At 33.0% G+C, this 24,399-nt stretch overlaps 1 protein-coding gene and 1 long non-coding RNA gene across 3 annotated transcripts in view; one reads left to right on the top strand and one right to left on the bottom strand.

The window, feature by feature from the left end:
• Positions 1-10,457, bottom strand: part of LOC143225255 (uncharacterized) — a 39,870-nt gene extending 29,413 nt beyond the window's left edge. Inside the window, exon 1 of the long non-coding RNA XR_013013751.1 lies at positions 10,327-10,457. This is a non-coding gene — a long non-coding RNA (uncharacterized LOC143225255). The remainder of the gene's footprint in view (positions 1-10,326) is intronic.
• Positions 10,458-10,493: 36 nt separating this feature from the next.
• LOC143225253 (nephrin-like) overlaps positions 10,494-24,399 on the top strand; it is a 167,225-nt gene continuing 153,319 nt past the window's right edge. For both annotated transcript variants that reach the window (XM_076454335.1, XM_076454334.1), the window contains exon 1: positions 10,494-11,490. In XM_076454335.1, coding sequence (XP_076310450.1) covers positions 11,412-11,490 — 79 coding nt within the window. In that variant the 5' untranslated portion in view covers positions 10,494-11,411. The remainder of the gene's footprint in view (positions 11,491-24,399) is intronic.

Below are 24,399 nucleotides of genomic sequence, written 5' to 3'. Positions count from 1 at the left end.
TTAAAATGATTTGTTATCGCTATTTCACGATGCGTTATAATATAGTTTATCGCCTGAATATCTGTAGGGAACTCAGACAATTTGTTCAAAGCTTTAGTCGTTTTTACAACTGACCGGCTCCATCACTATTTAGAGAAATTATTTTCAGACATTCTCAAATTGCTGCCAGGTCGTTCTGAGAGCCTCGGGTTTGAATCCCCATCCAACGAAACAAGCTCGCCCTTTCAGATGTGAGGGTGTTATAATGTGGTAGTGAATTCCACTATTCGTTTGTAATAAAGTAGCCAAAGAATTGGCAGTAAGTAGTGATGACTAGTTGCCTCCACTGTTGTCATAAACTACTTTTAAGGGTCTTCTGAAGTTTGCGCAAAGCTATACAAGGGATATCTGTGCTAGCCGTCCCTATTTTGCAGTGAAAGATTAGAGAAAAGTCAGCTACTCATCACCACCCACCACCAACTCTTGGGCTACTTATTTTTGTATTAACGAATATTGGGATTGATCGGGACCTAATAACAACCCCACAGCTGAAAAGGCGAGCTTGTTTGATTGGATGGAGATTTGAGTCCGTGACCTCCAGATCATAAGTCCAGCGCTCTAATTCATTTTGTTAAAATCATAAAAACTTTCGAATACATACGACAAAACGTTTTCTATATTTCCTTTTAATTCTTCCATAGACTCCCGCCATAAAACATTTATTTAGGATTTGAAATAGTGCTTAATGCAGATAGAGAAAAGATGTATAATTTGATTTATTAGATTGGGAGTTGGTTGGAAAATATTCGTTACTTATGAAAAGGAAATGTGATGCAAAATAAATATTTTCTATTCCAAATGTTTTCATTCAGTAAGTCAATGCTAAGGTAGTATGAATTCAAGGTTCGTTTTGCAAAAACTAACATGTGCACACGCGTTTCCTTTGTTCAAACTTCTGATAATAAACAAATGTAAAATATTACCACCATCAAAATCCAGGTATGCATCCCAGAATGTTGACACTCTTAGGTAAGTAACACGTACTACATGATAGTTTTATTTAATATTTGTTCTCTTCCTTAGAAACCTAAAAGTTATATAATTTAAACTTAGACAAATCAACTATATAGCTAAAAGCTTTTTTTTTTTCTTTTACTGAAACTGTGCGTCTGGAAATTGTTCTCATTTTATATGTACTTTGTTTTCTAAAGGTCATAAATGAAAGTGCTTCTGGAAAAAAAGATAAAGTTGCACAATTTTTGCTGGAAATAAAAGTGTCTGAGCGAGAAAGTTGAATTCATGAAAATACTCGAAAGATTTAAAGATAAAATGTAGAACTATGAGCGGTTTACACATTATTAAAATTTTCAGTTTTGAATATAGACCTTTCTCAGATTAACATTTAAGAAATTATTGTTTTCAAACGAGATCCAAAACTCGAGCGCTGAGACATTATATTATTATTATTTTATAAACTAATTTTCATTTATGTTTCGTAAAGCGCTACAACTGTGTTTAAATTTAAGACGCACGATACATGATACAATGAGGATACTTTGAGATTAGTATAGATCAAGTATTTTTGAAAATATAGAATCATAATATTATTCTTCCCAAAGGATGAACTTCGTATAGTTATTTGAAGTACAACCATGTTTGATTTGGAACTGATAAACTTCACACATCAGACCATATTTGATTGGAACTGACGAAGTTTACACATCAGACCATATCTGATTGGGAACAGACAGATTTCAGACATGAGACCATATTTCATTGTGGATTGACTGATTTCACACGTCTGACCATATTGAATGGGACTGATGGATTTCACACATTTCATCATAATTGAATGAGACTGACAGGTCTCACACTGAAACGATTTTCTTATTCTGTAATTTGAAGGAAAATTAATACATTTATATCAAAAAAGAAGTTCACGTTTCATCAGTGAAAATTGGAAATTTATGTGAGGACAATATTTCTTATACTATTGTGTTTATTGAAGGGATTTCTAAGGAACTGGAGACATCTCTTGATATCTAACCTTGGCCAACAATGTCAATACAGTGTAAAAGCTCTAATGTTTATCGCTTCGCTACGTATTGAATAAAGTAAAAATATCGTGTAACGTAAACACTATCTCTGCAATATAAACGAACTACACTCTGAGCAGAATTATTAATATAACTAACGACTCTGATAAATCTGATGTCCTAAATTATTGAAAGATACTTGTATGTTATTGCTATATAAATACACCTCAAGAAGACATTAATCTTTAACTGTACTCTCACATTGAACTTAATCACGGAAATCTTGTCTTTAACTATTTTGACAAAATTGTATTAACAAAGAAATCCTTAAAAACTAAAATATGAGGCAAGCAGTAGAAGTGCTTATGGAGAGTGTTTTAAATATCTCCTCAATAGGTCATCAGAACGATACAGTACTATAAAGTGTATCCTTTTATAACAATACCTATGTACTGACTGAGTCATAAGGTCTGGAAATGTCGGTAAATATCATCGCAGTAAAGTTTGAAGTTATTGTTCTTCTTTTTTATTACGTGATAACTTAAAAACCAAAACAACTGTGTCAACCAATTTCAGTTTTATAACTGTTATATATAACTTATTGTAATTAAATAAACATTCTAGCATCAAAATTCTAGCGTACAAAATGTTAATTAGACCTCTCAAAGTTAGTTATCTCGCAGAACATTATTAGTGGTTCTTTAAAATGCTTAAGTACAGGGTGTAAAAGGAATTACCAGCCAAAAAAAAAAAAAATATTACAGTAGGAACCTCACTGTATTTAGAACTTGGTTATAAATACAACCTTCGCATGTCAATTGAAACATTTTATTTCAACGAAAAAAGCAAACAAATAAAGAAAAAGGAAGTAAATGTATGGATGGTTAATACCAATCCTTCAGAAACAATATTAACAAGATAATAGAGATGGCATGTGTATTATCCTTACATAATAGCAATATATATACCCATTCACTCACAATTCTGATTAAGGTATCCCATGTTTGTGCGTTAACACTGTTTTCCTGTATTATTATGTAGGAATGATGCAAATGCCGTCCCTGATATCTTTCTTGCATAGTTTCTGAAGGGTGGATATTGGCCATTCTTAAATCTACTTCATTTTTTGAAAAGTTTTTTCTTTGCTTGTGTGTGATAAACTTCATCAAAACATAAAGTGAGACAAAAAACTAATTCTATACATACAGGAAACTGAAGAAATTATACACTGCCTTAAAAGTTTGCTACTTTGACCGTGCTACAATCTTGCAAAAGTTGGTTTTGGAATCTACAAATATAAACCGTAGTCATAATGTTCTTGTACTCGAGTGATCAACTTTGGGAACAAACTTTTAAAGCAATTGCTCATTAGGAATACTGGATTTGTGAGAGAATGAAGCCTAGTACATTAGGTTAAGCACTCGACATCTGTAACTAAGCTTTAATTTTCAGAAGTGTATTTCTCGACACTTTCCAATTTCGGTGTTGTTGTTTTTTTTTCCTTTATTACAAAACTCAAGTTTTTTTGAAACTGGATCTCCATGTCTAGACGATAATTTCTTTGAAGTATTAAGAAACCTCAAGTACTTTGGAAATCTTATTAAAGTATTATTCTGTGAAGTGATTTAATAGTGCTGAAAATCGTCATTAATTTACTTATGTTATTGAGTTTATTTCATTTCTTAAAATGATAATTACTGTGAGGACCGAGTTTCAAAAATTAGCAACAGTTTAATCACAATACTATTAAAGTTTTTAACATAATACGGTTCGTGCGTAATCATTATCTAATTAAAACGATAAGCAGTAATTGAAATGAACATCTTGTAGGGCTCCGTAGGATTCATTAAATGATTCACAGTTATTGACTTTCATTGGTGTTCGGAAGTGTGTTTTTATTTTAATTTTTAGTTTTAAATTATTTTTCAGCTAAAGCTGAGCTTTTTAATGTTCTTTTAAGGCATTAAAGTTTTCTTCCGATTAAATATAATGTACGTCGATTAGCTGAAGTATACAAAAATGTCACGAGCACAAAACTGATGATAAAAATACTGATCTGGGCTATTAAACGTTGTTCATTTCAGCTATTTCTTTTGGTCGCTGTTATTTTATTTTTCTACCCAAGTTTGTGTTCTTCCGCTGTTTAAAAATATAATGTGGCTGTCCAGTTCACTCTAGCACTCATGTTTTCAAGCAAACAAACAAAACAATTATGCGTTCAAATAAAAAATCTTCATCCAAAGCATAAAGCTCCAAGATACTTTCCCTAAAAGCATCTAAAGCTTCAAGTTGCCTCACCCGTAAGTATGTAAAGCACCAAGTCACCTTACTTGGAGAAATATAAAGTACTAAATCAACCTGTCTATAGCATATAAAGCATCCACTCAACTGATCTAAAAAAACATATAAAGCTCGAATCCACATTAGCTGAAAGAATATAAAGCACCACGTCACATAATCTGAAAGAATGTATAAAGCACCAAGCCACCTAATATCAAAGAATGTATAAAGCATCAAGCCACCTAATCTGAAAGAATGTATAAAGCACCAAGCCACCTAATCTGAAGGAATGTATAAAGTACCAAGGCACCTAATCTCAAAGAATGTATGAAGCACAAGGCCACCTAATCTGAAAGAATGCATAAAGCACCAAGCCACCTAATCTGAAATAATGTATAAAGCACCAAGCCACCTAATCTGAAATAATGTATAAAGCACCAAGCCACCTAATCTGATAGAATGCATAAAACACCAAGCCACCTAATTTCAAAGAATGTATAATGCATCAAGCCACCTAATCTGAAAGAATGCATAAACCATCAAGCCACCTAATCTGAAAGAATGTATGAAGCACCAAGTCGCCTAATCTGAAAGAATGTATAAAGCACCAAGCCACCTAATCTGAAAGAATGTATAAAGCACAAAGCCACCTAATCTGAAGGAATGTATAAAGTACCAAGGCACCTAATCTGAAAGAATGTATAAAGCACAAGGCCACCTAATCTGAAAGAATGCATAAAGCACCAAGCCACCTAATCTGAAATAATGTATAAAACACCAAGCCACCTAATTTCAAAGAATGTATAAAGCACCAAGTCGCCTAATCTGAAAAAATGCATAAAGCACCAAGCCACCTAATTTGAAAGAATGTATAATGCATCAAGCCACCTAATCTGAAAGAATGCATAAAGCATCAAGCCACCTAATCTGAAAAAATGCATAAAGCACCAAGCCACCTAATCTGAAAGAATGTATAAAGCACAAGGCCACCTAATCTGAAAGAATGCATAAAGCACCAAGCCACCTAATCTGAAAGAATGTATAAAGCACAAGGCCACCTAATCTGAAAGAATGCATAAAGCACCAAGCCACGTAATCTGATAGAATGCATAAAACACCAAGCCACCTAATTTCAAAGAATGTATAAAGCACCAAGTCGCCTAATCTGAAAAAATGCATAAAGCACCAAGCCACCTAATTTGAAAGAATGTATAATGCATCAAGCCACCTAATCTGAAAGAATGCATAAAGCATCAAGCCACCTAATCTGAAAAAATGCATAAAGCACCAAGCCACCTAATCTGAAAGAATGTATAAAGCACAAGGCCACCTAATCTGAAAGAATGCATAAAGCACCAAGCCACCTAATCTGAAAGAATGCATAAAGCACCAAGCCACCTAATCTGAAAGAATGTATAAAGCACCAAGGCACCTAATCTAAAAGGAAGCATAAAACACCAATCCACCTAATTTCAATGAATGTATAAAGCACCAAGCCAACTCATCTGAAAGAATGCATAAAGCACCAAGCCACCTAATTTCAAAGAATGTATAAAGCACCAAGTCGCCTAATCTGAAAAAATGCATAAAGCACCAAGCCACCTAATTTGAAAGAATGCATAAAGCATCAAGCCACCTAATCTGAAAAAATGCATAAAGCACCAAGCCACCTAATCTGAAAGAATGTATAAAGCACAAGGCCACCTAATCTGAAAGAATGCATAAAGCACCAAGCCACCTAATCTGAAAGAATGCATAAAGCACCAAGCCACCTAATCTGAAAGAATGTATAAAGCACCAAGGCACCTAATCTAAAAGGAAGCATAAAACACCAAGCCACCTAATTTCAATGAATGTATAAAGCACCAAGCCAACTCATCTGAAAGAATGCATAAAGCATCAAGCCACCTAATCTGAAAGAATGTATAAAGCACCAAGCCACCTACTCTGAAGGAATGTATAAAGTACCAAGGCACCTAATCTGAAAGAATGTATGAACCACAAGGCCACCTAATCTGAAAGAATGCATAAAGCACCAAGCCACCTAATCTGAAATAATGTATAAAGCACCAAGCCACCTAATCTGATAGAATGCATAAAACACAAAGCCACCTAATTTCAAAGAATGTATAAAGCACCAAGTCGCCTAATCTGAAAGAATGTATAAAGCACCTAGCCACATAATCTGAAAGAATGTGTAAAGCATCAAGTCACCTTATCAGAAAAAAATATAAGGTACCAAATTAATTAACCTAAAAGCATATAAAGCACCAAGTCAACTAATATGAAAACATATAAAGATTTAAGTAATCTAATCTGACATAACATGAAGCTCCAAATTACCCTACTAAAAACATATAAATAAATTTCTAATTCATCGTACGTGATAAAAATTCATTTAATGATAATCTTTCTCAAGATAGTTTCACTGATAATAAAATAAATTCATTCGAAGAAGAAATTCTCAAATGATTAAGATTATAGGTCTTATTACGTAATTTTGGGTAGAGTTTTGTCGTAAAATGTATAATATTTTTACATAACCTTTTAGAGTAGCTAGTCATTTGATGTTTTTAGTCGTTAATGTTTGTATGGCGTTATTGGGAATGTTTCTTAATAGATTAATTTGCAAAATCGTGCAATACTTAATTAAAAAACCGCGATGATAACATAATTATTGTAATAGTATCTGTGGCGTTACGCAGAATCTTAACAGTTTGACATGAACAACAGAATCGAGCACTCGATCTTTTTTTTTTTTTTTTTGACTCACTCTCTTTGCAGAGTCTAAATAAATGTTTCGCGGACAATGCGTGAAGAAACGAAACAAAAGTGTGATCTGTGATCGATAAGTAATCACACTTCTCAACCGAATTCCTCTGGACGGTAAAAAATATTCAGTACATTTCTCATGTTGTTTTTATATCATATTCTTACGTACGAAATATAACCAGATTATATATATTGAGCTTTGTTAGTTCAATTATCGATTTTTGTATTTCAGTTTTTCGATTTCGTATCATATATATTTTATAAAGTAAAAAAATTATATTTTACGAAAATTATCTTGTAGCTGAACTTAAGTAACGTCAAATGAAGAAAATAAGTTTCAATGTTTATAGCAAACAATTTATTTACCTTCACGTTATCAAATCAACTCTCCGAGTGATTCACTTATTACAAATTTTAGGAAAAACTTTAAACAAGCAGCCTTTAGGTATTCAATGAAATTTACGTTGCCTAATACCAATAGCTGTAAAATTTTGTAGTGTAATTAATAAACATAAATATATCTTCAATTTTTTAGAAGGTAGCAAACGTAGTGAAACATATAAAGATATTTTGTAGCCTATGTGTCTAAATATAACAGGAACATTTTCTAGCGGACACACAAATCTTATGAGATACAGTCGAACTTTATTTTAAAAAATTCCTTTTAAAAATAGATATATCATTTACAAGGAAACTCTTTGAAAGTTTTGGCGCAATTATACGACAGCAAATTAAAGACAAATACAGCACATTAGGCTTAAAATATTAAACACTTGGATGTGCAATAAATTATTTAAGATTTACTTGATTTCCAACGCATTTTGACTGTTTCGTTTGTTTCTTTTAAATTAAAGGATGTAATACACGTTCAAATATTTATACTCTTATGTCCAATAACAAAAATCACCTCAAATGTCTTAGTATCATAACTTGGCTTTTAGGATGTAGTACACACACACTATTAGGTTAGGAAACTGTAATCTTCATCTGTCTGCACAAAGTTATTTGATATTTCATGAACTAAATCTGTGCCTTTCACTGTTCCCATAGAATCCAGTTTGCGAGAAATTTCAATTTCCTCATCGGTAATCCTTTATTTTTAAATTGTTTCTTTGCTAGTCTTCATGGATACACACTTAGTCTCGTAAGTATTTAGTCGGAGAGCACTAACCAATCCTGTTTTTTTCCGACCAAACTTTAAGTTCATCTTTTTCTTTCTTTCTTTTTTGAATTTCGCTCTAAGCTACGCGAAGGCTATCTGCGCTAGCCGTCCCTAATTTTGCAGCGTAAGACTAGAGGGAAAGCAGCTAGTTATCACCACCCACCGCAAACTCTTGGGCTACTCTTTTACCATCGAATAGTGGGATTGACCGTAATATTATGACAACCCCACGGCTGAAAGGGCGAGCATGTTTGGTGCGACGGAGATTCGAACCCGCGACCCTCGGATTACGAGTCGAACGCCTTAACCCACCTGGCCATGGCGAGCCCTTTTAAGTTCATAAGTTCTTAAACTATTTTTGGGATGGAAAGTGGTTCAGTAAACAAATTTAACATATCTTTACTCGATGTTTCACAAATTACGCGTTCGTAACTTTCATTGCAACAATAGATTCTTACCTAAAGAATTTTTACTTTCAAGAAAATAAAGATTCTGGTTAAAAAAATTAATTTCAAAAGACTTGAGATTAAAACTTTGCTGTAGGACTACTACAGCTCGATATGTTGTTACACTTTCTCAGGCAACTCATTAAATTTAACATTTCACATACATATTGGTAGCCTAAAATGTGATATATACAAACACATCCTATGCAGACATTACTTGCCATACATTATCAGTTATGTTTGAGTTCATCCAAATAGATCTTGTGAAAAGAAATGTGCGAATACTTTATTCAAAGTCACGAACTATTGAAAATGGTGCAGAATATTAGTTTCGTGTTTAATAATCATGTTTTGTATCTAATATCTTTCGAACTAGTTTCTTTCGTTGTTTTTAACCCAGGGAAACCTAGCCATTAGTGATAGGATTAAAGAGAATTCGGCAAGTATAGCCAAAGGAAAGGTACCTGCAAAACACGTAAAATAAGATTAGTCGTGTATAACTCGATTAGTCACACTTCTACGTTGAAGGCAACTTTTCCCAAACATCTATATAATGTTATACGTCTCTCCCTTTTAAAAAGGATTGCATGGGTGTTTCAATTTGTATACCTTTTTGAATTAGGTATAATGACTCAAGATTATTATACCCAGGGAAAGACGTTTTGAGAAGACAGTTTTACAGAACCACGTGATCGCTTAGGTTCAGTTTCTGTTTGTGGAAGATATAACGAAAGTAGAAATTTAATTTTAATACATTTTATATTTATTTTATAGTGTGCTAAAGCGGCTATCAGTTCTTTCGTATTATGTATTTTAAGTTTATCGTCCAAATCACACAATACGTTTATTATTTTAAAATTATTTAAAAAGTGACAGTTGACACGAACATCATGTCTGATAAAAATATATGCTTTCGGGGAACAATGAACGAAGAAGAAAATGACATGAAACAAAAATGAAGAAGCTCAAAAACAAACATGTTTGTTTGACTACAAACACTTTAGTTAAGAGATATGTGAAACCACTTTAATCGGTAATTAACATTAATCGGAAAGCAAGGTGAAGAATATTTCATTCATGAGCATGCTATATTTGTTAATGATTTGATTTTGTTTGTTTGTTTTTGAATTTCGCACAAAGCTACTCGAGGGCTATCTGTGCTAGCCGTCCGTAATTTAGCAGTGTAAGACTAGAGGGAAGGTAGCTAATCATCACCACCCACCGCCAACTCTTGGACTACTCTTTTACCAACGAATAGTGGGATTGACCGTCACATTATAACGCCACCACGGCTGGGAAGGCGAGCATGTTTGGCGCGACCGGGATGCGAACCCGCGACCCTCAGATTACGAGTCGCACGCTTTAACACGCTTGGCCATGCCGTGTCTAATGATTTGAAATACCACATAAATATCAATATTGGAGTTTTATCATTTTTAAATCTTCAGATGAAAGAGCAGGTAAAACAATGTGTAATATATTAATGATTCGTATATTGGAAATAGTGAAACTAAAACCAAGCAGAAGAGCACAGATATGGATGTGTAATAAATGTTTTAAGTCACAAAGCACTGCATTATATTTCACTGAAAACATCTTAAGTAGAGACAGAAACTATAAACTCTTTTCTGTTACTTTCAGCTAAACTTACCGAATCATAACAGGAGTTCTCGGTAAAATGATGCTTTTCGAAGGTATTACCACTGCCTTCTTTCCAATTATCCAAGTACGAAGTATTCAGGCAGTGAACGTGAGGTTCTTTGTCACGTGACAAGGAATAACGACTACCGCAGAAAGCGCTGAGAAGCTGTTAGTTCGCCGTCTGTCAGCTAGGAAACAACATCAGGAATGATTCTGGAAATAGGAGATTGATTCAGTCACGGGAGCGTGCTTGAGTGCATCGCAAGAAACCCCATGGTAACTACTGGTGCGTTTCGTATACATTAACTCGTTTTTGCATCGCATGATTGTCTGGTATAGCAACACTGTATGGAAAATAATTTTGCTCACGCAATTAAACACTGCAACCAAACATTGTGCGTGGTTTTATTACAGCTAATTATATCTACCTCTCGGTAGAGGACCTGACAACAGCATGGGTAATGGTAAAACGACTTACTGAGGTTCGTTCTCATCGTAAAACTAGCTATCGTCTACGGTGCAACAATCAGAACTAAGATTCGTTCTCATAGGGAAATTATTTATCGTCTACTATGAAATGAAGTTTTATTAGATCCACTATCGTCGTGAAAATACCCACTGTCTACTGCGAAATGAACATTACTAAGATCCGTTAACATTGTGAAAGTATCTACTTTCCACTGAAATGAACATTACTACAAAATCATTATCATCGTATAAGTATCTACTGTCTACTGTAAAATAAGCGTTACTAAGATTCGTTATCATCGTGAAAGTACCTACTGACTACTGTGAAATAAACATTATTATGATTCGTTATTATCGTGAAAGTACCTACTGACTACTGTGAAATAAACATTATCAAGATTCGTTATTATCGTGAAGGTACCTACTGACTACTGTAAAATAAACATTACTAAGATTCGTTATTATCGTGAAAGTACCTATTGACTACTGTAAAATAAACATTATCAAGATTTGTTATTATCGTGAAGGTACCTACTGACTACTGTGAAATAAACATTATCAAGCCACGTATTTTCAAGTATCTTATTTATTCATATCGTTATTAGAAGAGGCAGAAGTTTGAAAAGAATGACCAACTTGGGAACGTTTAGTAGTCCTTTGTTTTTCCTTATCTTCAGTGGAAGTATACTGTTTCTTTCTAACAGAGGTAGGTGTAATTAAAGGTAACCCTATCATGTACCCTCACTTTATTTTAAAGATAACAATATGCTTCAATATATTAACATTTTTCAGTTTAGTTAATGTTTTTTTTTTAAATAAATTATACAAACAAATAATAATTTTAACTTACGATGTTATTGTTTTCATTATTTAGTTTCAGTTTCGATATTAAAACTAGCGGCAGAGATGACGTGATGGATAGGCTCCTGGTTAACAATGACATTATCTTCAGCTGTGATACAAAAGCAACCATAACGCCCATTATTCCAACTGCGTTAGGCTTAGTTTCAGTTTCGACATTAAAACTAGCGGTAGAGATGGCGTGATGTATCGGCTCCCGGTTAACAATGACATTATCTTCAGCTGTGACACAAAAGCTACCACAATGCCAATTGTTCCAGCTGCATTAGGCTTAAGCTTATTTTGGATTGAACTTTCGTACATCTATTCGCAACGTTAAACAAACACGTAAAAAACTTCAAAATTAGCGTCATAATTTATTTTCTCTGAGGCTTATCTCTTCCATCTACCTCCTCACATTACAAATGTACTTCTAATTAATACAACATGAGAGTAATTAACAAATAAATTTGTTTGAACTTTCACATAGTCACTAAAACTAGTCAAAGTAGGAAATGTTTAGGCCAACCAAAACGTAAATTATTAACATTTGATCGAGAAAAATATGATTATATACGGGGTTGAACATGTTATATTAAATCGATTTTAGTATGAAATATATCAAGACTATATTTTAGTTTTTCATAGGTTGTGTGACGAAACCGAAAACCTATATTTTTCTGAATGGTATGTTAAAGCCCCATCCGGTAGCGGGTTCAAATCTAGTAAAATCAAACGTACTTACCCTTTCAGCCGTGGTTGCGTTATAACGTTACGGTCAATTCCACTATTATTGGTAAAAGAGTAACCAGAGAAGTGGTTGGAAATGGCTAACTGCCTTCCCTCTAATCTTACACTGTTAATTTAGGGACAGTTAGCCGAGATAGCCCTCGTGTAGCTTTACGCGAAATTCAAACAAAGCCCTTTCCAACGCAAAATATTCCTACATTAAAATCATAATGACATTAGACAACAAATAAATATTGTTCAATTTTGGACATTTTTTTACTATCTAGAAAAGATATTTTAAATGAGTAAGCAAAGTGCGACTCTTTGTAACATATGAGAATCCACGAACGAACACAAAGGGCAATGACACAAGCCATTCGCGTGTTCCAAACACAACTTGAGCAAGCGGGATTTCTTTCTGCAAAAGAGACCAGCAGGGTCGAGAGATTTCAAAACGAAATGCCTAGCATAAATAATTGACAAATATAATTATTACTGTGTATGATAAATCCAAAGGACAAAGCAGTTTTCAATAACATAATGTGACCGTTTATTAGTCGTATGGTTAAAACATTTTAAGGAATGTTGTGTGGTTTGCCTATACATATAATAGGAAAATTAGGACGGTTCCTTAAGTGACATTTAGTTCATTCGGCATTTAAAACCCCAAGTGGCTGCCAAAAGGTAAGTGTATTACATTTTAATGTATCTTTAGAAAAAATGGAGAAAGATGGAATAATTTCAAGTATTTAATGAATATTTGCAAAGTTGTATTGAAAAGCAGAGTAACCTGTGATAGAACGTTGTATGGAACACCTTGGATTAGCTATTGTGATAAGAGTGCTAAATCAGCGAACTGTATTAATGAACACGACTTAACTAAATCCGACCTTCCTTGCGCTGCTGATATAAAGAGTAAATGTCACAACTATCTTAACAAAAAATAGGAGTTTCCTCTTATCAGTTCCGTGACGCCGTCAATTACTAAAATAAAGAATGGCTGCTTTAAACTGATTATTGTCTCTTGTTTGTAAATTTATACAACAGCTATGAGAACTAATGTTTCTGAGTTTGGTTATATCATGTATATACTCAAATATGTAAACAGCTAAGTCTATGATTACCTTCTTGTATGCTATTTTATATTCGAACTGTATCTTTGTAGACATAAATACGTATTTTGACCCGTATACTTTAACATATACACTTATTTTCTTATTGTTGTTATTACTATAAGAAACAGAATATTGTTGATAATGTGTTTGTGCTTTGTGTTTATGCCGATAAAACATTGTTCATTTTGCTTTGAATTAAACTCAAAGGTTAGTTTTACTCAGACAACTCTTCAGAATAAGCCCCAGTGGGTAATTTTACCAAGTCAACCTCAGCAGCGAGGTTTACTAAAATAATTTTTCAGTAACCTCAGTGTCTGGTTTGACTAGAAAAACGCTTAAGAATTAATCTCAGTGGCTAGTTTTTTTAAGACTTCTATTCACTAGGATCATTTTTCGATAAAGCCGAAAATCTGAAAGTGAACAAAATGAAAACAATTACTTATTATTTGCTTTTTTTATCATATTTATTAAATGTAACAATAATGCGCATCAAAATACATTTAGACTATTTAACCAAGCATAAATATGACTCAATCCGTAAAGCCGCTATTGAGAATGAGTTACTTGTTGTCAAATACTGTAAAAATGCCCTACAAACAATATTTACCATTTCAACCAAAATTAAGTTTTCCCAGTTCAAGGTTGCTGATATTTGGAAGGAATTACTAATAGCTGCTAGAAAGGGCGTTTGAGTCTTAAACTAAATAATTCGCCTTTAGGTAGATAAGTAGTTAACTTTATGCCCATGTTTCTTTACTGTTCACAGTGATACTTGTTTGAAACTATTGCTGTAGTTATTTATGTCTTTTCTTCACTGTTTAGCATGAAAAGCTCTTCAGTTATGACATGTTCTACAGGAAATAACTTATTTCTGAAAACATAAGAATAGAGTGCATGATATTTATCACGTGTTGTTTAATTGCATTAGCAACGTGCATTTTTGTAATCAAACTAAAAAATACAAAGTACTTAAAAATGATAAAATTGTTCAGATAATTTTAAATTATTAATTAGAGATGGAAATAAAATCAGAATTATCTTGTGATTCGAGTCATAGTTCGAATTACAACATTAAGCACTTTGAAATTCAACGCTGCCTTGCGTCATAAGTGGGCTAAGGGACATAGTCAGAGTCCACTAATATTCAGATATAGACATATATAGTTCTGAGATAGTAACCAAAGAGAAGTCAGCTAGTATAATACCACCCGCCACGACGAAGGGTTTTATCGGCTCTCAGTTGAATAACGGATAATCGTATAACGCTGTGAGTGAGTAACATGTTGATTTATCAGGTCTTGATCCCGCTGTGCTAACCATTAGGTCAAACTGACTTAGTGTAATACTGAATGAAGCTTAAATTCCTGAAGTACAGATTTATCTTTCTTTCAACTGAAACATTGCCAATTAAATACATATTTTGCGAAAGATAAATAGCTTACTATAGGTTAGTAGAGCGTGTTACAAAGAACTCTCAAAGGCCTACATTTCATTTCTAAACAATTTATAATAACTACTTGTGTAACACTACAAATACAAGTGTAAGAATTATGTTTCATAAATAGTTATAAGTATACTCTAACTAGTATATGAAACTGATTCACACTTATTAAATTGGTACATTTAAAATAATATGTTGTGTTAAAATTGGTTAAAATAGATTATAAGTAGTACAAAACTGATTTATACTTTCCAAACAAGTGTAAATAAAGAAATATATTTTTTACAGGTGTTTACAAATTAATAGTATATTAATACTTCTATGAAATTAACCTTTTCATTTAGATGTTGATACTTGGTATTTTAATACAATACTTAACGAATCCCTGATCTAATCACGTTCAATTATCTTTTGAGCTCATATTTGATTGATCTTCCAATATTTGAGTTTAAATAATACTTAATGTTTATTTGTCTGTTTATAGATAAGCACAACGCTGCACTGTAGGCTATCTGTGCTCTATCCACCACGGTTATCGAAACCTGGTTTCTAACGGTGTGAGACCGCAGATATCCCGCTGCGCTACTGGAGACACTAAAATTTAAAATGAAAATAAAAATACTGATTAGACACCTTTATTTCTATTCTAAAACTAGGTTTCTCTTCAAACGAATCACTTAGGACATTATGTAAATATACGGGATATATAACCAAAATCATTAACATTAATGTATATCTTTTCCTCAACACCTAACTATTACTCTGTGCTAAATGTTGCTGTAGTGTTGTAACTTGGCAGGAAACATCAGTTGTAGATATTTTCGACAGAAACAAAATATTCTTTACAGGGAACAAAGTAGCTCTCTGTATCTAAAAAGAGATTAACTGTCTTTCTCAGTGTCTTCCATTAAGTATTCTCATTAAATATAAGCTGAAGGAAATAGCCTTCGGCTTTAAATCGACGTTGTTGTTTTTGATGCCTTGAACGTTTTTTTATCATTATATGATACTAGTGAACGACATGAAATCTATTCATCCGTCCAATTACTTTAACAGATGCAAATAACTACGTGTATTCTCAAAATATAAGGATAACTTGGAAAAAGTAATTAAACTCGATTTTTTATAGTTTCTCAGTGTCGCGTAATGAGAGAAATGTATTATTGTTAACAATTTTAGGAGAGAGATTTATAAATTCATATATAATCATAATATATAGCTTCTGTCTGCACTTGCAAAAGTATTGTAAGTTATATAGTAAGGACCGGCATGGCTAAGTGTGTCAAAGCGTTCGACTCGTAATCCGAGGGTCGCAGGTTCGAATCCCGGTCGCACCAAATATGCTCGCCCTTTCAACCGTGGTGACGTTATAATATGACGGTCAATCCCACTATTCGTTGGTAAAAGAGTAGCCCAAGAGTTGGCGGTGGGTGGTGATGACCAGCTGTCTTCCCTCTAGTCTTACACTGCTAAATTAGGGACGCCTAGCGCAGATAGCCCTCGAGTAGCTTTACGCAAAATTAAAAACACACGAACAAGTTATATTGCTACATATAACGAATAAAATGAAAGTAATGAGTAAAAACTATACACTCTATAGAATACAGAGAATGTTAATTTTTCAGGATGTGTGAAAAACAGAGTACACATTACACTGCAACGTTATTTTTTATGTTCTGTAGTACAATATACACTAACTCTGTGAAATACATAACCTCAAAGAGTCCCTGTATTTTACAAAGAAACACTGTTTATACTGTAAAGAACGGCACACGAATTTTTTTTTTATAGTATATTTAATTCACACTATAACAGTCATTGTTCATAAAACCCGGGGACACAAACAATTCTTTGTTTATCGTACCCAAGACTGCGTGATGAACTCTGGTTTTAGTAAAAGGCTTCGTCGATACTGGTCATGGCAGATGTAACGTTTTTGACATATCATTACATCGTCTTATTTGCTTTCATACGTAAACTCTTATAATATAGTACAATATATTGAGAATAAATAGACTATTACTTGAGAATATCAAAAGCACTTATATTACACACACGAATATTGATTTTACTGTATAGTTAAACATATAGCGATTATGTATAATATAAGAACGTTTCACGAAATATTTAAAAAATCATGTCATTCATTACATGAAACATGGCTTTCTTATGCTGTAAATACAATACTTCGAAACTCTAGAAAGTTTGTATAAAACTCAGTATACTCTGGCCCGGCACGGCCAAGCGTGTTAAAGCGTGCGACTCGTAATCTGAGGGTCGCGGTTTCGCATCCCCGTCGCGCCAAACATGCTCGCCCTTTCAGCCGTGGGGGCGTTATAATATGTCGTTCAATCCCACTATTCGTTGGTAAAGGAGTAGCCCAAGAATTGGCGGTGGGTGGTGATGACTAGCTGCCTTCCCTCTAGTCTTACACTGCTAAATTAGGGACGGCTAGCACAGATAGACCTTGAGTAGCTTTGCGAGAAATTCAAAACAAAAATAAAAAAACTCAAAAACAAACAGTGTGCTCTATGGAAAATTTGTTTTTAGTGTGTGGTACATTACGCTGAAACTTTTAGAATTACATAACGCTATCTGACTAGAGTTGTTTTAAAAGTATATTTTATATGGAAACAATATTACTATAACGCAAAGTTATCAAAACTTTGCAGAATACGCGGATTATATTACTCAGAAACTTTCAAGATTATGCGATTCTTTGAGCGTGAAATTTGTAGAGGACGAATTTCTAAGTTATATGTGATTCTTAGACACAAGCTTAAATAGCGATAACAGTTAAAGATCAAAGCATTTTCATTAGAAACATGACTATTTGGAATGGAATCGAATATTTAATATTTTTATACAAGAGAGATACCAAGTGTCGTGAGTGAATATATTCGCGTTCTAAAGTTTACAATTGTTTGAATCATTCTTTAGCCATCAAATACACTTCTATAATTCAGTCACTAAAATATTAAATAACGCTCAGTTTTAATGTCCATAAACATTTAATTTCACAAAAGAGAATGTGCTGGACAGAATAATATTGTACTTGTAAAAGCACACGTCTTGTTTTGATTTAATTATCTGAATTTGTTTTATAGTTTTAGTGCGAACAAATATGGTGTCAGTGTGGGAAGGTGAGAGAATCAGTGATAGATGTGATAACTAACAGGCCATAGACATACTGTTTTACACCTTGCATAATAGAATTTAAAAAAAATTACATGAGTGTCAAAAATTGTTGGGCATTTCTTTTTTTGTGTGGCAAAGGAATTCTAATTTTCTGTTGTTAATTGCTTCAAACAGGCTTAGTGCATCAGTACAACTAGTCATCGTTTAACTTGATACAACTGAGTTTCATGCTATGTAAGACATATGATGCAGATTAAAGCAGTAATAAAAACATTGTTAATCCATTATATTTTATTAATGTACTATTGTACACCTAGCTTATGTTTTTACTTTAAAAATTTTCTGTCGGGTACTCACATTCTTTGAATTGACTTTGTAGAGTTTTTGTTTTTTGTTTTTACTTTTGACGTAAAAACAAACTGGGATACTAATAATTAACGAGTTTTTTGTATTTGTCAGGACTTACTACAGATAAACGGCATCTCTTGTAATCTCCAGTGTTAAGATTTTTATATAATTGCATAGCTTCATTAATTACCGTTCTTTTTTATATATTAACTTCAAAACAAGATAAATGAAGGTTTGGAGACACCTATAGTATACTATTGATTTTTACAGGCGTATCATTTTCTCTGTTCTCATATTTATCACTAAGTGCAATTTACGGAAACGCTAGTGTATAATTGTTGTAAAATATACACATATTCTATTGAATAGAAATGAAGGCTTAGCTTTGATCACGAAACTACACCTATTTTGATATTCTATATTGAAACATCTTAAACGAATTATGATTTTTCCGAAATAAAGTTTGTTCTTGTTTTTTTGGGTGAGAGATAGGGGTATTGAAGAAAATGAAAGCTGTTAAATTACATCAGAAGCAAGAGGACAGCCAATAAAAATCAAAGCTATCCAACTCAGTTTTAGACCACCTAAAAATAATTTTGTTATCATAAAACATTTCAACCGCATAGGTTTGCCTTCTGCTGTCTAAATTACAGAATTTTTCATCCTGAAAACGTTTGTCTAGAAATTGAAAAAATATCGTTTCTACTTCAATTACTAGAATCGTTTAGAGAGCAGGTGTCACCACTAAAGTTTCGTGAGTGAACATCTGTGCATATGGTAGCAATAATTAAGCTACTTACAACACTCTGTTAGTATACTTCTGTCTGGAAATATAGAGCAATTTCACCAAATTTTATTTATTTCTTTTGATATACAAATTAAGGTGAATAGTGGAATTGCTTGAAATCTTAACAGACACAGAAAAAACAAAACATATAGAAATGGCTATTCAATAAAAGTCTGTTATCACTTCACAGATCTTATTTTCTGGTTGTTCACTGCATCTGTAACTATTTTTTGCTATGCTTTCACGTATTCTTCGGAAAACACATGGGCTAAAATCATAGCTATATCAAATACAACAAACGTGTTACCGAATTTTGAAACTATATTAAACATGTTATTGAATACATTTTGCGGCTAAACGGCCAGGTAGTTTCTATATCAAGCTGCAGATGTAAGGTCCAACGCTCAAGGCGTGATACCGTTCAACACGATCTGCAATTGAACTGTTGGCACGTAATAAAATCGACTGTCAATTCTCATTTTGAAATACTGATAACAGGAAAGACATACAAGTAATAATAACTGCCATCACAAGGACTTTGAACGGTTCTTGCAATCGAATATCAGAATTGGTTCCGATGGTAAATGGACCAATGAACTTACCTTTCAGAACATATGCGCATAAGTTTCAATTCAGCTTAAAAATTCTAATTTCAACGTTACTGGAGAAGCTCTCACCATTAGAATGTAAATACACATTACATCTCAAGTAAAATCCTTCATTTGTAAATAGTGCGTCATACTCAGCTACTACTGATGAACTCCCATCCGGGAGGCCTAGTATATTATGTCAACGTTATTGTATCGCTTTATGGAAAGATTTTCTTGTCTGACTAAATCATCAATCTTGTATATAGTCTGACGTCAATCAAGAAAACATCTAAAAAGGAAATAGAATCGTATGTCTCATGCAAACAAATAAAAACAGTGTGCACATCACAGAATCAAAAAGAAATGCATCCAAATGAAGGAAGTAATCTATGGACGTTGGACTCAAAGAGTGCAAAGGTAAGCTATTTGTCAAACACTACAGTATTTGTGTCTGTTCTATATATTTTCCTGTTTTTAGCCAAGTGTTGAAATAAATATTTTCGATGTAGCAGTAATATTTGGCCCTCCAGTAGCACAGCAGCATGTCTGCGGGCTTACTGTGCTAGAAACTGGGTTTCCATACTCGTGGTGGACAGAGCACAGATGGCTCTTTGTATAGTTTTGTGCTTAACTTTAAAACAAACAAACAGCAATAGTTCTTTGCCCGTGATATCTAATAGTTATAGCAGAATAACATAATGAAATTAAGTCATTATTTTTGTTCTTGTTTCCAAAATAAATGAACAAAATATTCAGACATGTTTTCATTTGACTTGCTAGTTATTTTTGTATCTTCGATATTGGAAAAGGGGATTGGAGTGCTTCCCTCAGGATAAAACCTATTCATAGTTATCCAAAGCATATTTCTGAGGATAAGACCAATAAAACCGAAAAAGGAAAGCATCATAGATACAAGCAAACAAATATCAAAACTACTTCTACTCGATAGATTTATGTAATGAAATGTTCTGAAAACGTTTCTTGTTTTGTTCACTTGCTTCAAAGACCAATGTTATATGATACCTATATTCATTATAATATTTGTTATTAGAAACTTTAATAACACTATTTTTATATCTGTTTGAATTTCTGATAGCCAATCGTAATGTCTGTTTTTTAAATTTCATCTGAAAATGGGAGGTTTTTATTTCCCCTTGAAGTTTTATATAGAAGGGTGTTTTTGTCTGCTCCCACATTTCTTATTTTCTCTATATATTTTTGACTGAAATTAGCAGTTTTCTTCTGTTCTCTTATTTGTACTGAAAATTAACATTTTGTCTCGGTTGCTACTTTATTCGCAAGTGAAAATATTTCGTCTTCTCATGTACTTTTATCGGAAACAAGTTGCTTTGTGGGGTTCAAACCTTTGACTTTAATTAACAATAGACATATTTGTAGTTTATAATACAACTTTCCTATATTTTCTTGGAAATAATTACCTTTAGTAACTATCATTGGTTATAGTGATTACAGTTATGATTTACAAAACATTTTTTTTAAGATTTAAAGAAGTACTAATTATCTTCAGTAATAGAAATGAAGAACTTTGTTTTCATATTTGAATGATATCGTACAAAGATATTCCATTCAAATAACAAACTGTTGACATCAGAGACAAGTTTGAAAAAATGCTGAAATGTTCCTTGTCTTATATCTATTTTCTGAACTATTGTTTTTATTAGTTGTTGTTGTATTGAATTAATCACAAAGCTACATAATGGGATTTATATGATCTACCCACCAAAGATATCGAATCCCGGTTTTTATTGTTGTAAGTCTGCAGACATACCGCTGTATGTACAGTTGATTAAAATCCTATCCCAAATTCTTAGATCCAAAAGAGTTATAAATTATACCTCTATAATAGTCACCTAAAACAGTCCTCAAATATACGTATTTCAGCCTTTTTCGTGTGAATACAACATAATTTAAAATATAAGCGTGCATTATTAAAAATATAAATATCTTTAGGCTTAATAATAGATTGTACAAATGTTGAGTTAAAGCTATTTCTCAAATGAAAAAAACCAAACAATGCGCTTTTCTTGTTCACATTCTTTCTTATGGTAAGCCAAAAAGAGATGTTACTTTAATTGAATAAATTTTAACAAAAGGTATTTGTAGTAACATGAGAAAAACTTTGTCACAAAACGTTAACTAGGACGGCAGGTTTTATAGATTAATATTTAAAGTTAGAGAATAATTTGTGATATAGCTTCAAGCGAAGGCATAATGAGATACATTGACTAACCATAAGTACTCAAACTAAATTTCAATCAATTTGTATTAGGTGGAATCTCATGAAAAATAATATCGACATAAGGGTTACCACTACGTGCGGTATGTCTACACGACTGCACCATGTTTGATTTAATTCGCATAGTAAGGTTGTAATATTTTTACTACTTTCCTTGTTGTTATATGTTATATTGTTAATTCATTGTATGACTGATTAATGTAGTTCTGATACAATTTAATGTTTAGCTTTGTATGGAAAAAAGGAACTTGTGATCTGTAAGATGACTATTCTTTGATTTTTTTTCAGTCATTATATCTGTTTATACGCTAGAAGACTGTCCTTTGAATCAAATATTTTTTCAAGGAAACTAACAAAGTCTAGAAAGTCCAATAATTTAAAGGTAGTACTACAATATTTCCACCCATTGTTACAGCTGAATGTCTGCAGACTCACATTGCTAGAAACCGGATTTCTATACCTGTGGTGGGCAGAGCACAGGTAACCCCTTTGTGTAGTTTTGTAACGTCAAACGATAATGTCATTCGAGCCTTCACAACATGTATCAAATTACGAACACAGATGTGATAACGAACACAAATAACGCAACAATAATAACAATATTTTTTTTACAATTTTCAACATCCTGTTTTACTCAAGCCATAATCATTCAGCAACGAATAATCAATGTGATCCAATAAGCACAACAAAAATAAAAATCTTTTCGGACTTACAACGCTAAAATATGAAGATATACCTCTTAGTTGTTTTCATAAGTTAAGCTGTATATGTATAATGTTAAATAATATTCTAATTCATATCCAATAGAAACTATCCCCTATGTTATAAAATCAAGATTACATTGAAAAAGAATAGACAAAAACATTGTAACATTCTATATAGTTTCTAAGGCTTTTATTTGATAGAATATTCAGTTGGCAATACATAGGAGTTTAGACTTTTTCTTCATTCGCACATCAAATAAGATATTTCAGGCTATGGAAATTCAAAATAGAACACCAGTTTAAGGTACCATCATCAGAAAATATAAATGTCTTTGGTTCCATGTCCAACATTATACATGATTTAAAATGTACCTATGACTTCTTTTCATTCCCATAGATAATATATTTTATTTATCAATATCAGACTTTTCAAATATCTACACGGTGTCTCTTAGATCCAATATTACAAAAAACAAAATACACATAGTAGCAGTATTCTCTGGATTTATAATAGTTTTTTTTTTCTGATAACACTTCAAAGCGTATCAGACATAAAATAGTTGAAACCATCTCTTACTCTGGCAATCTTGGAAATTACTAGGGTTAATCTGTCTTATTTAGTTTCGGTTATAGGTATCTCCAACTTTCACGCTGTAAGAAAAAGCGCGTGGAGTTATAGAAAGTTAATCTACTTCGAAAGACAGGCACAAAAATCCATAAAGCTATTACAACTGGTAAGGGACGATACGAGTTCTTAGGTTTTGAAGAAAGGACTAGAGCTAATGGGTTGTCTATTGCAGCATGTAGTGAGACTTTAGGTCGACAAACATCGATTTGTAGATTAATATACAGGAAGTGTTCATGTGCCACGTTCGTCACTAATACTATTGGGCAATCACTGCAGTAGAACCAGAATACAAACCCATTTTAAACGCTGTATTACACATAATTGGCTATGAGTAAAGAGTATAACAGAATTCATGTACTTCATCTTATTACGATGCATAGATGCAATATACGTTTGTGTCAAGCAAATCTGGTATTTTTAATCATGACTAAAGGCGCAAATAAATATTTTAAAAATATTGTCTTGAAAATTAGATTATTAAACCGTAGTACATAATCCCAGTTTGTTATACATGCGTATAATAAACTTCAGAGAAATAACTTCTGAGAGATAATGGTAAAAGAAATACCACCACTGAAAACGGTAACAAACTAGGATATTGATGTAAGCCTATATATTTGTTCCAGACTACTTATGAAGTAGAATTTTTCTTTCACTACAACTTGTTATAAAGTATTAGCTACTATACTCGTGACAACAACCTCTTTTACTTTTTTCTTCGGCCCGGCATAGCCAGGTGGTTAAGGCACTCGATTCGTAATCCGAGGGTTGCATGTTCGAATCCCCCTCACACCAAACATGTTCGCCCTTTCAGTCGTGGGAGCGTTACAATGTGACGGTCAATCCCATTATTCGTTGGTAAAAGAGTAGCCCAAGAGTTGGCGGTGGGTGGTGATGATTAGCTGCCTTCCCTCTTGTCTTACACTGCTAAATTAGGGACGGCTAGCGCAGATAGCCCTCGTGTAGCTTTGCGCGAAATTCCAAATAAACCAACAAAACGTTTTTGTTCCAATACATCACATATATACTGATATTATT

Source organism: Tachypleus tridentatus, chromosome 9 (assembly GCF_004210375.1).
Source record: "Tachypleus tridentatus isolate NWPU-2018 chromosome 9, ASM421037v1, whole genome shotgun sequence".
Taxonomy (NCBI): Eukaryota; Metazoa; Arthropoda; class Merostomata; order Xiphosura; family Limulidae; genus Tachypleus; species Tachypleus tridentatus.
This window is presented reverse-complemented; position numbering and strand designations above follow the sequence as displayed.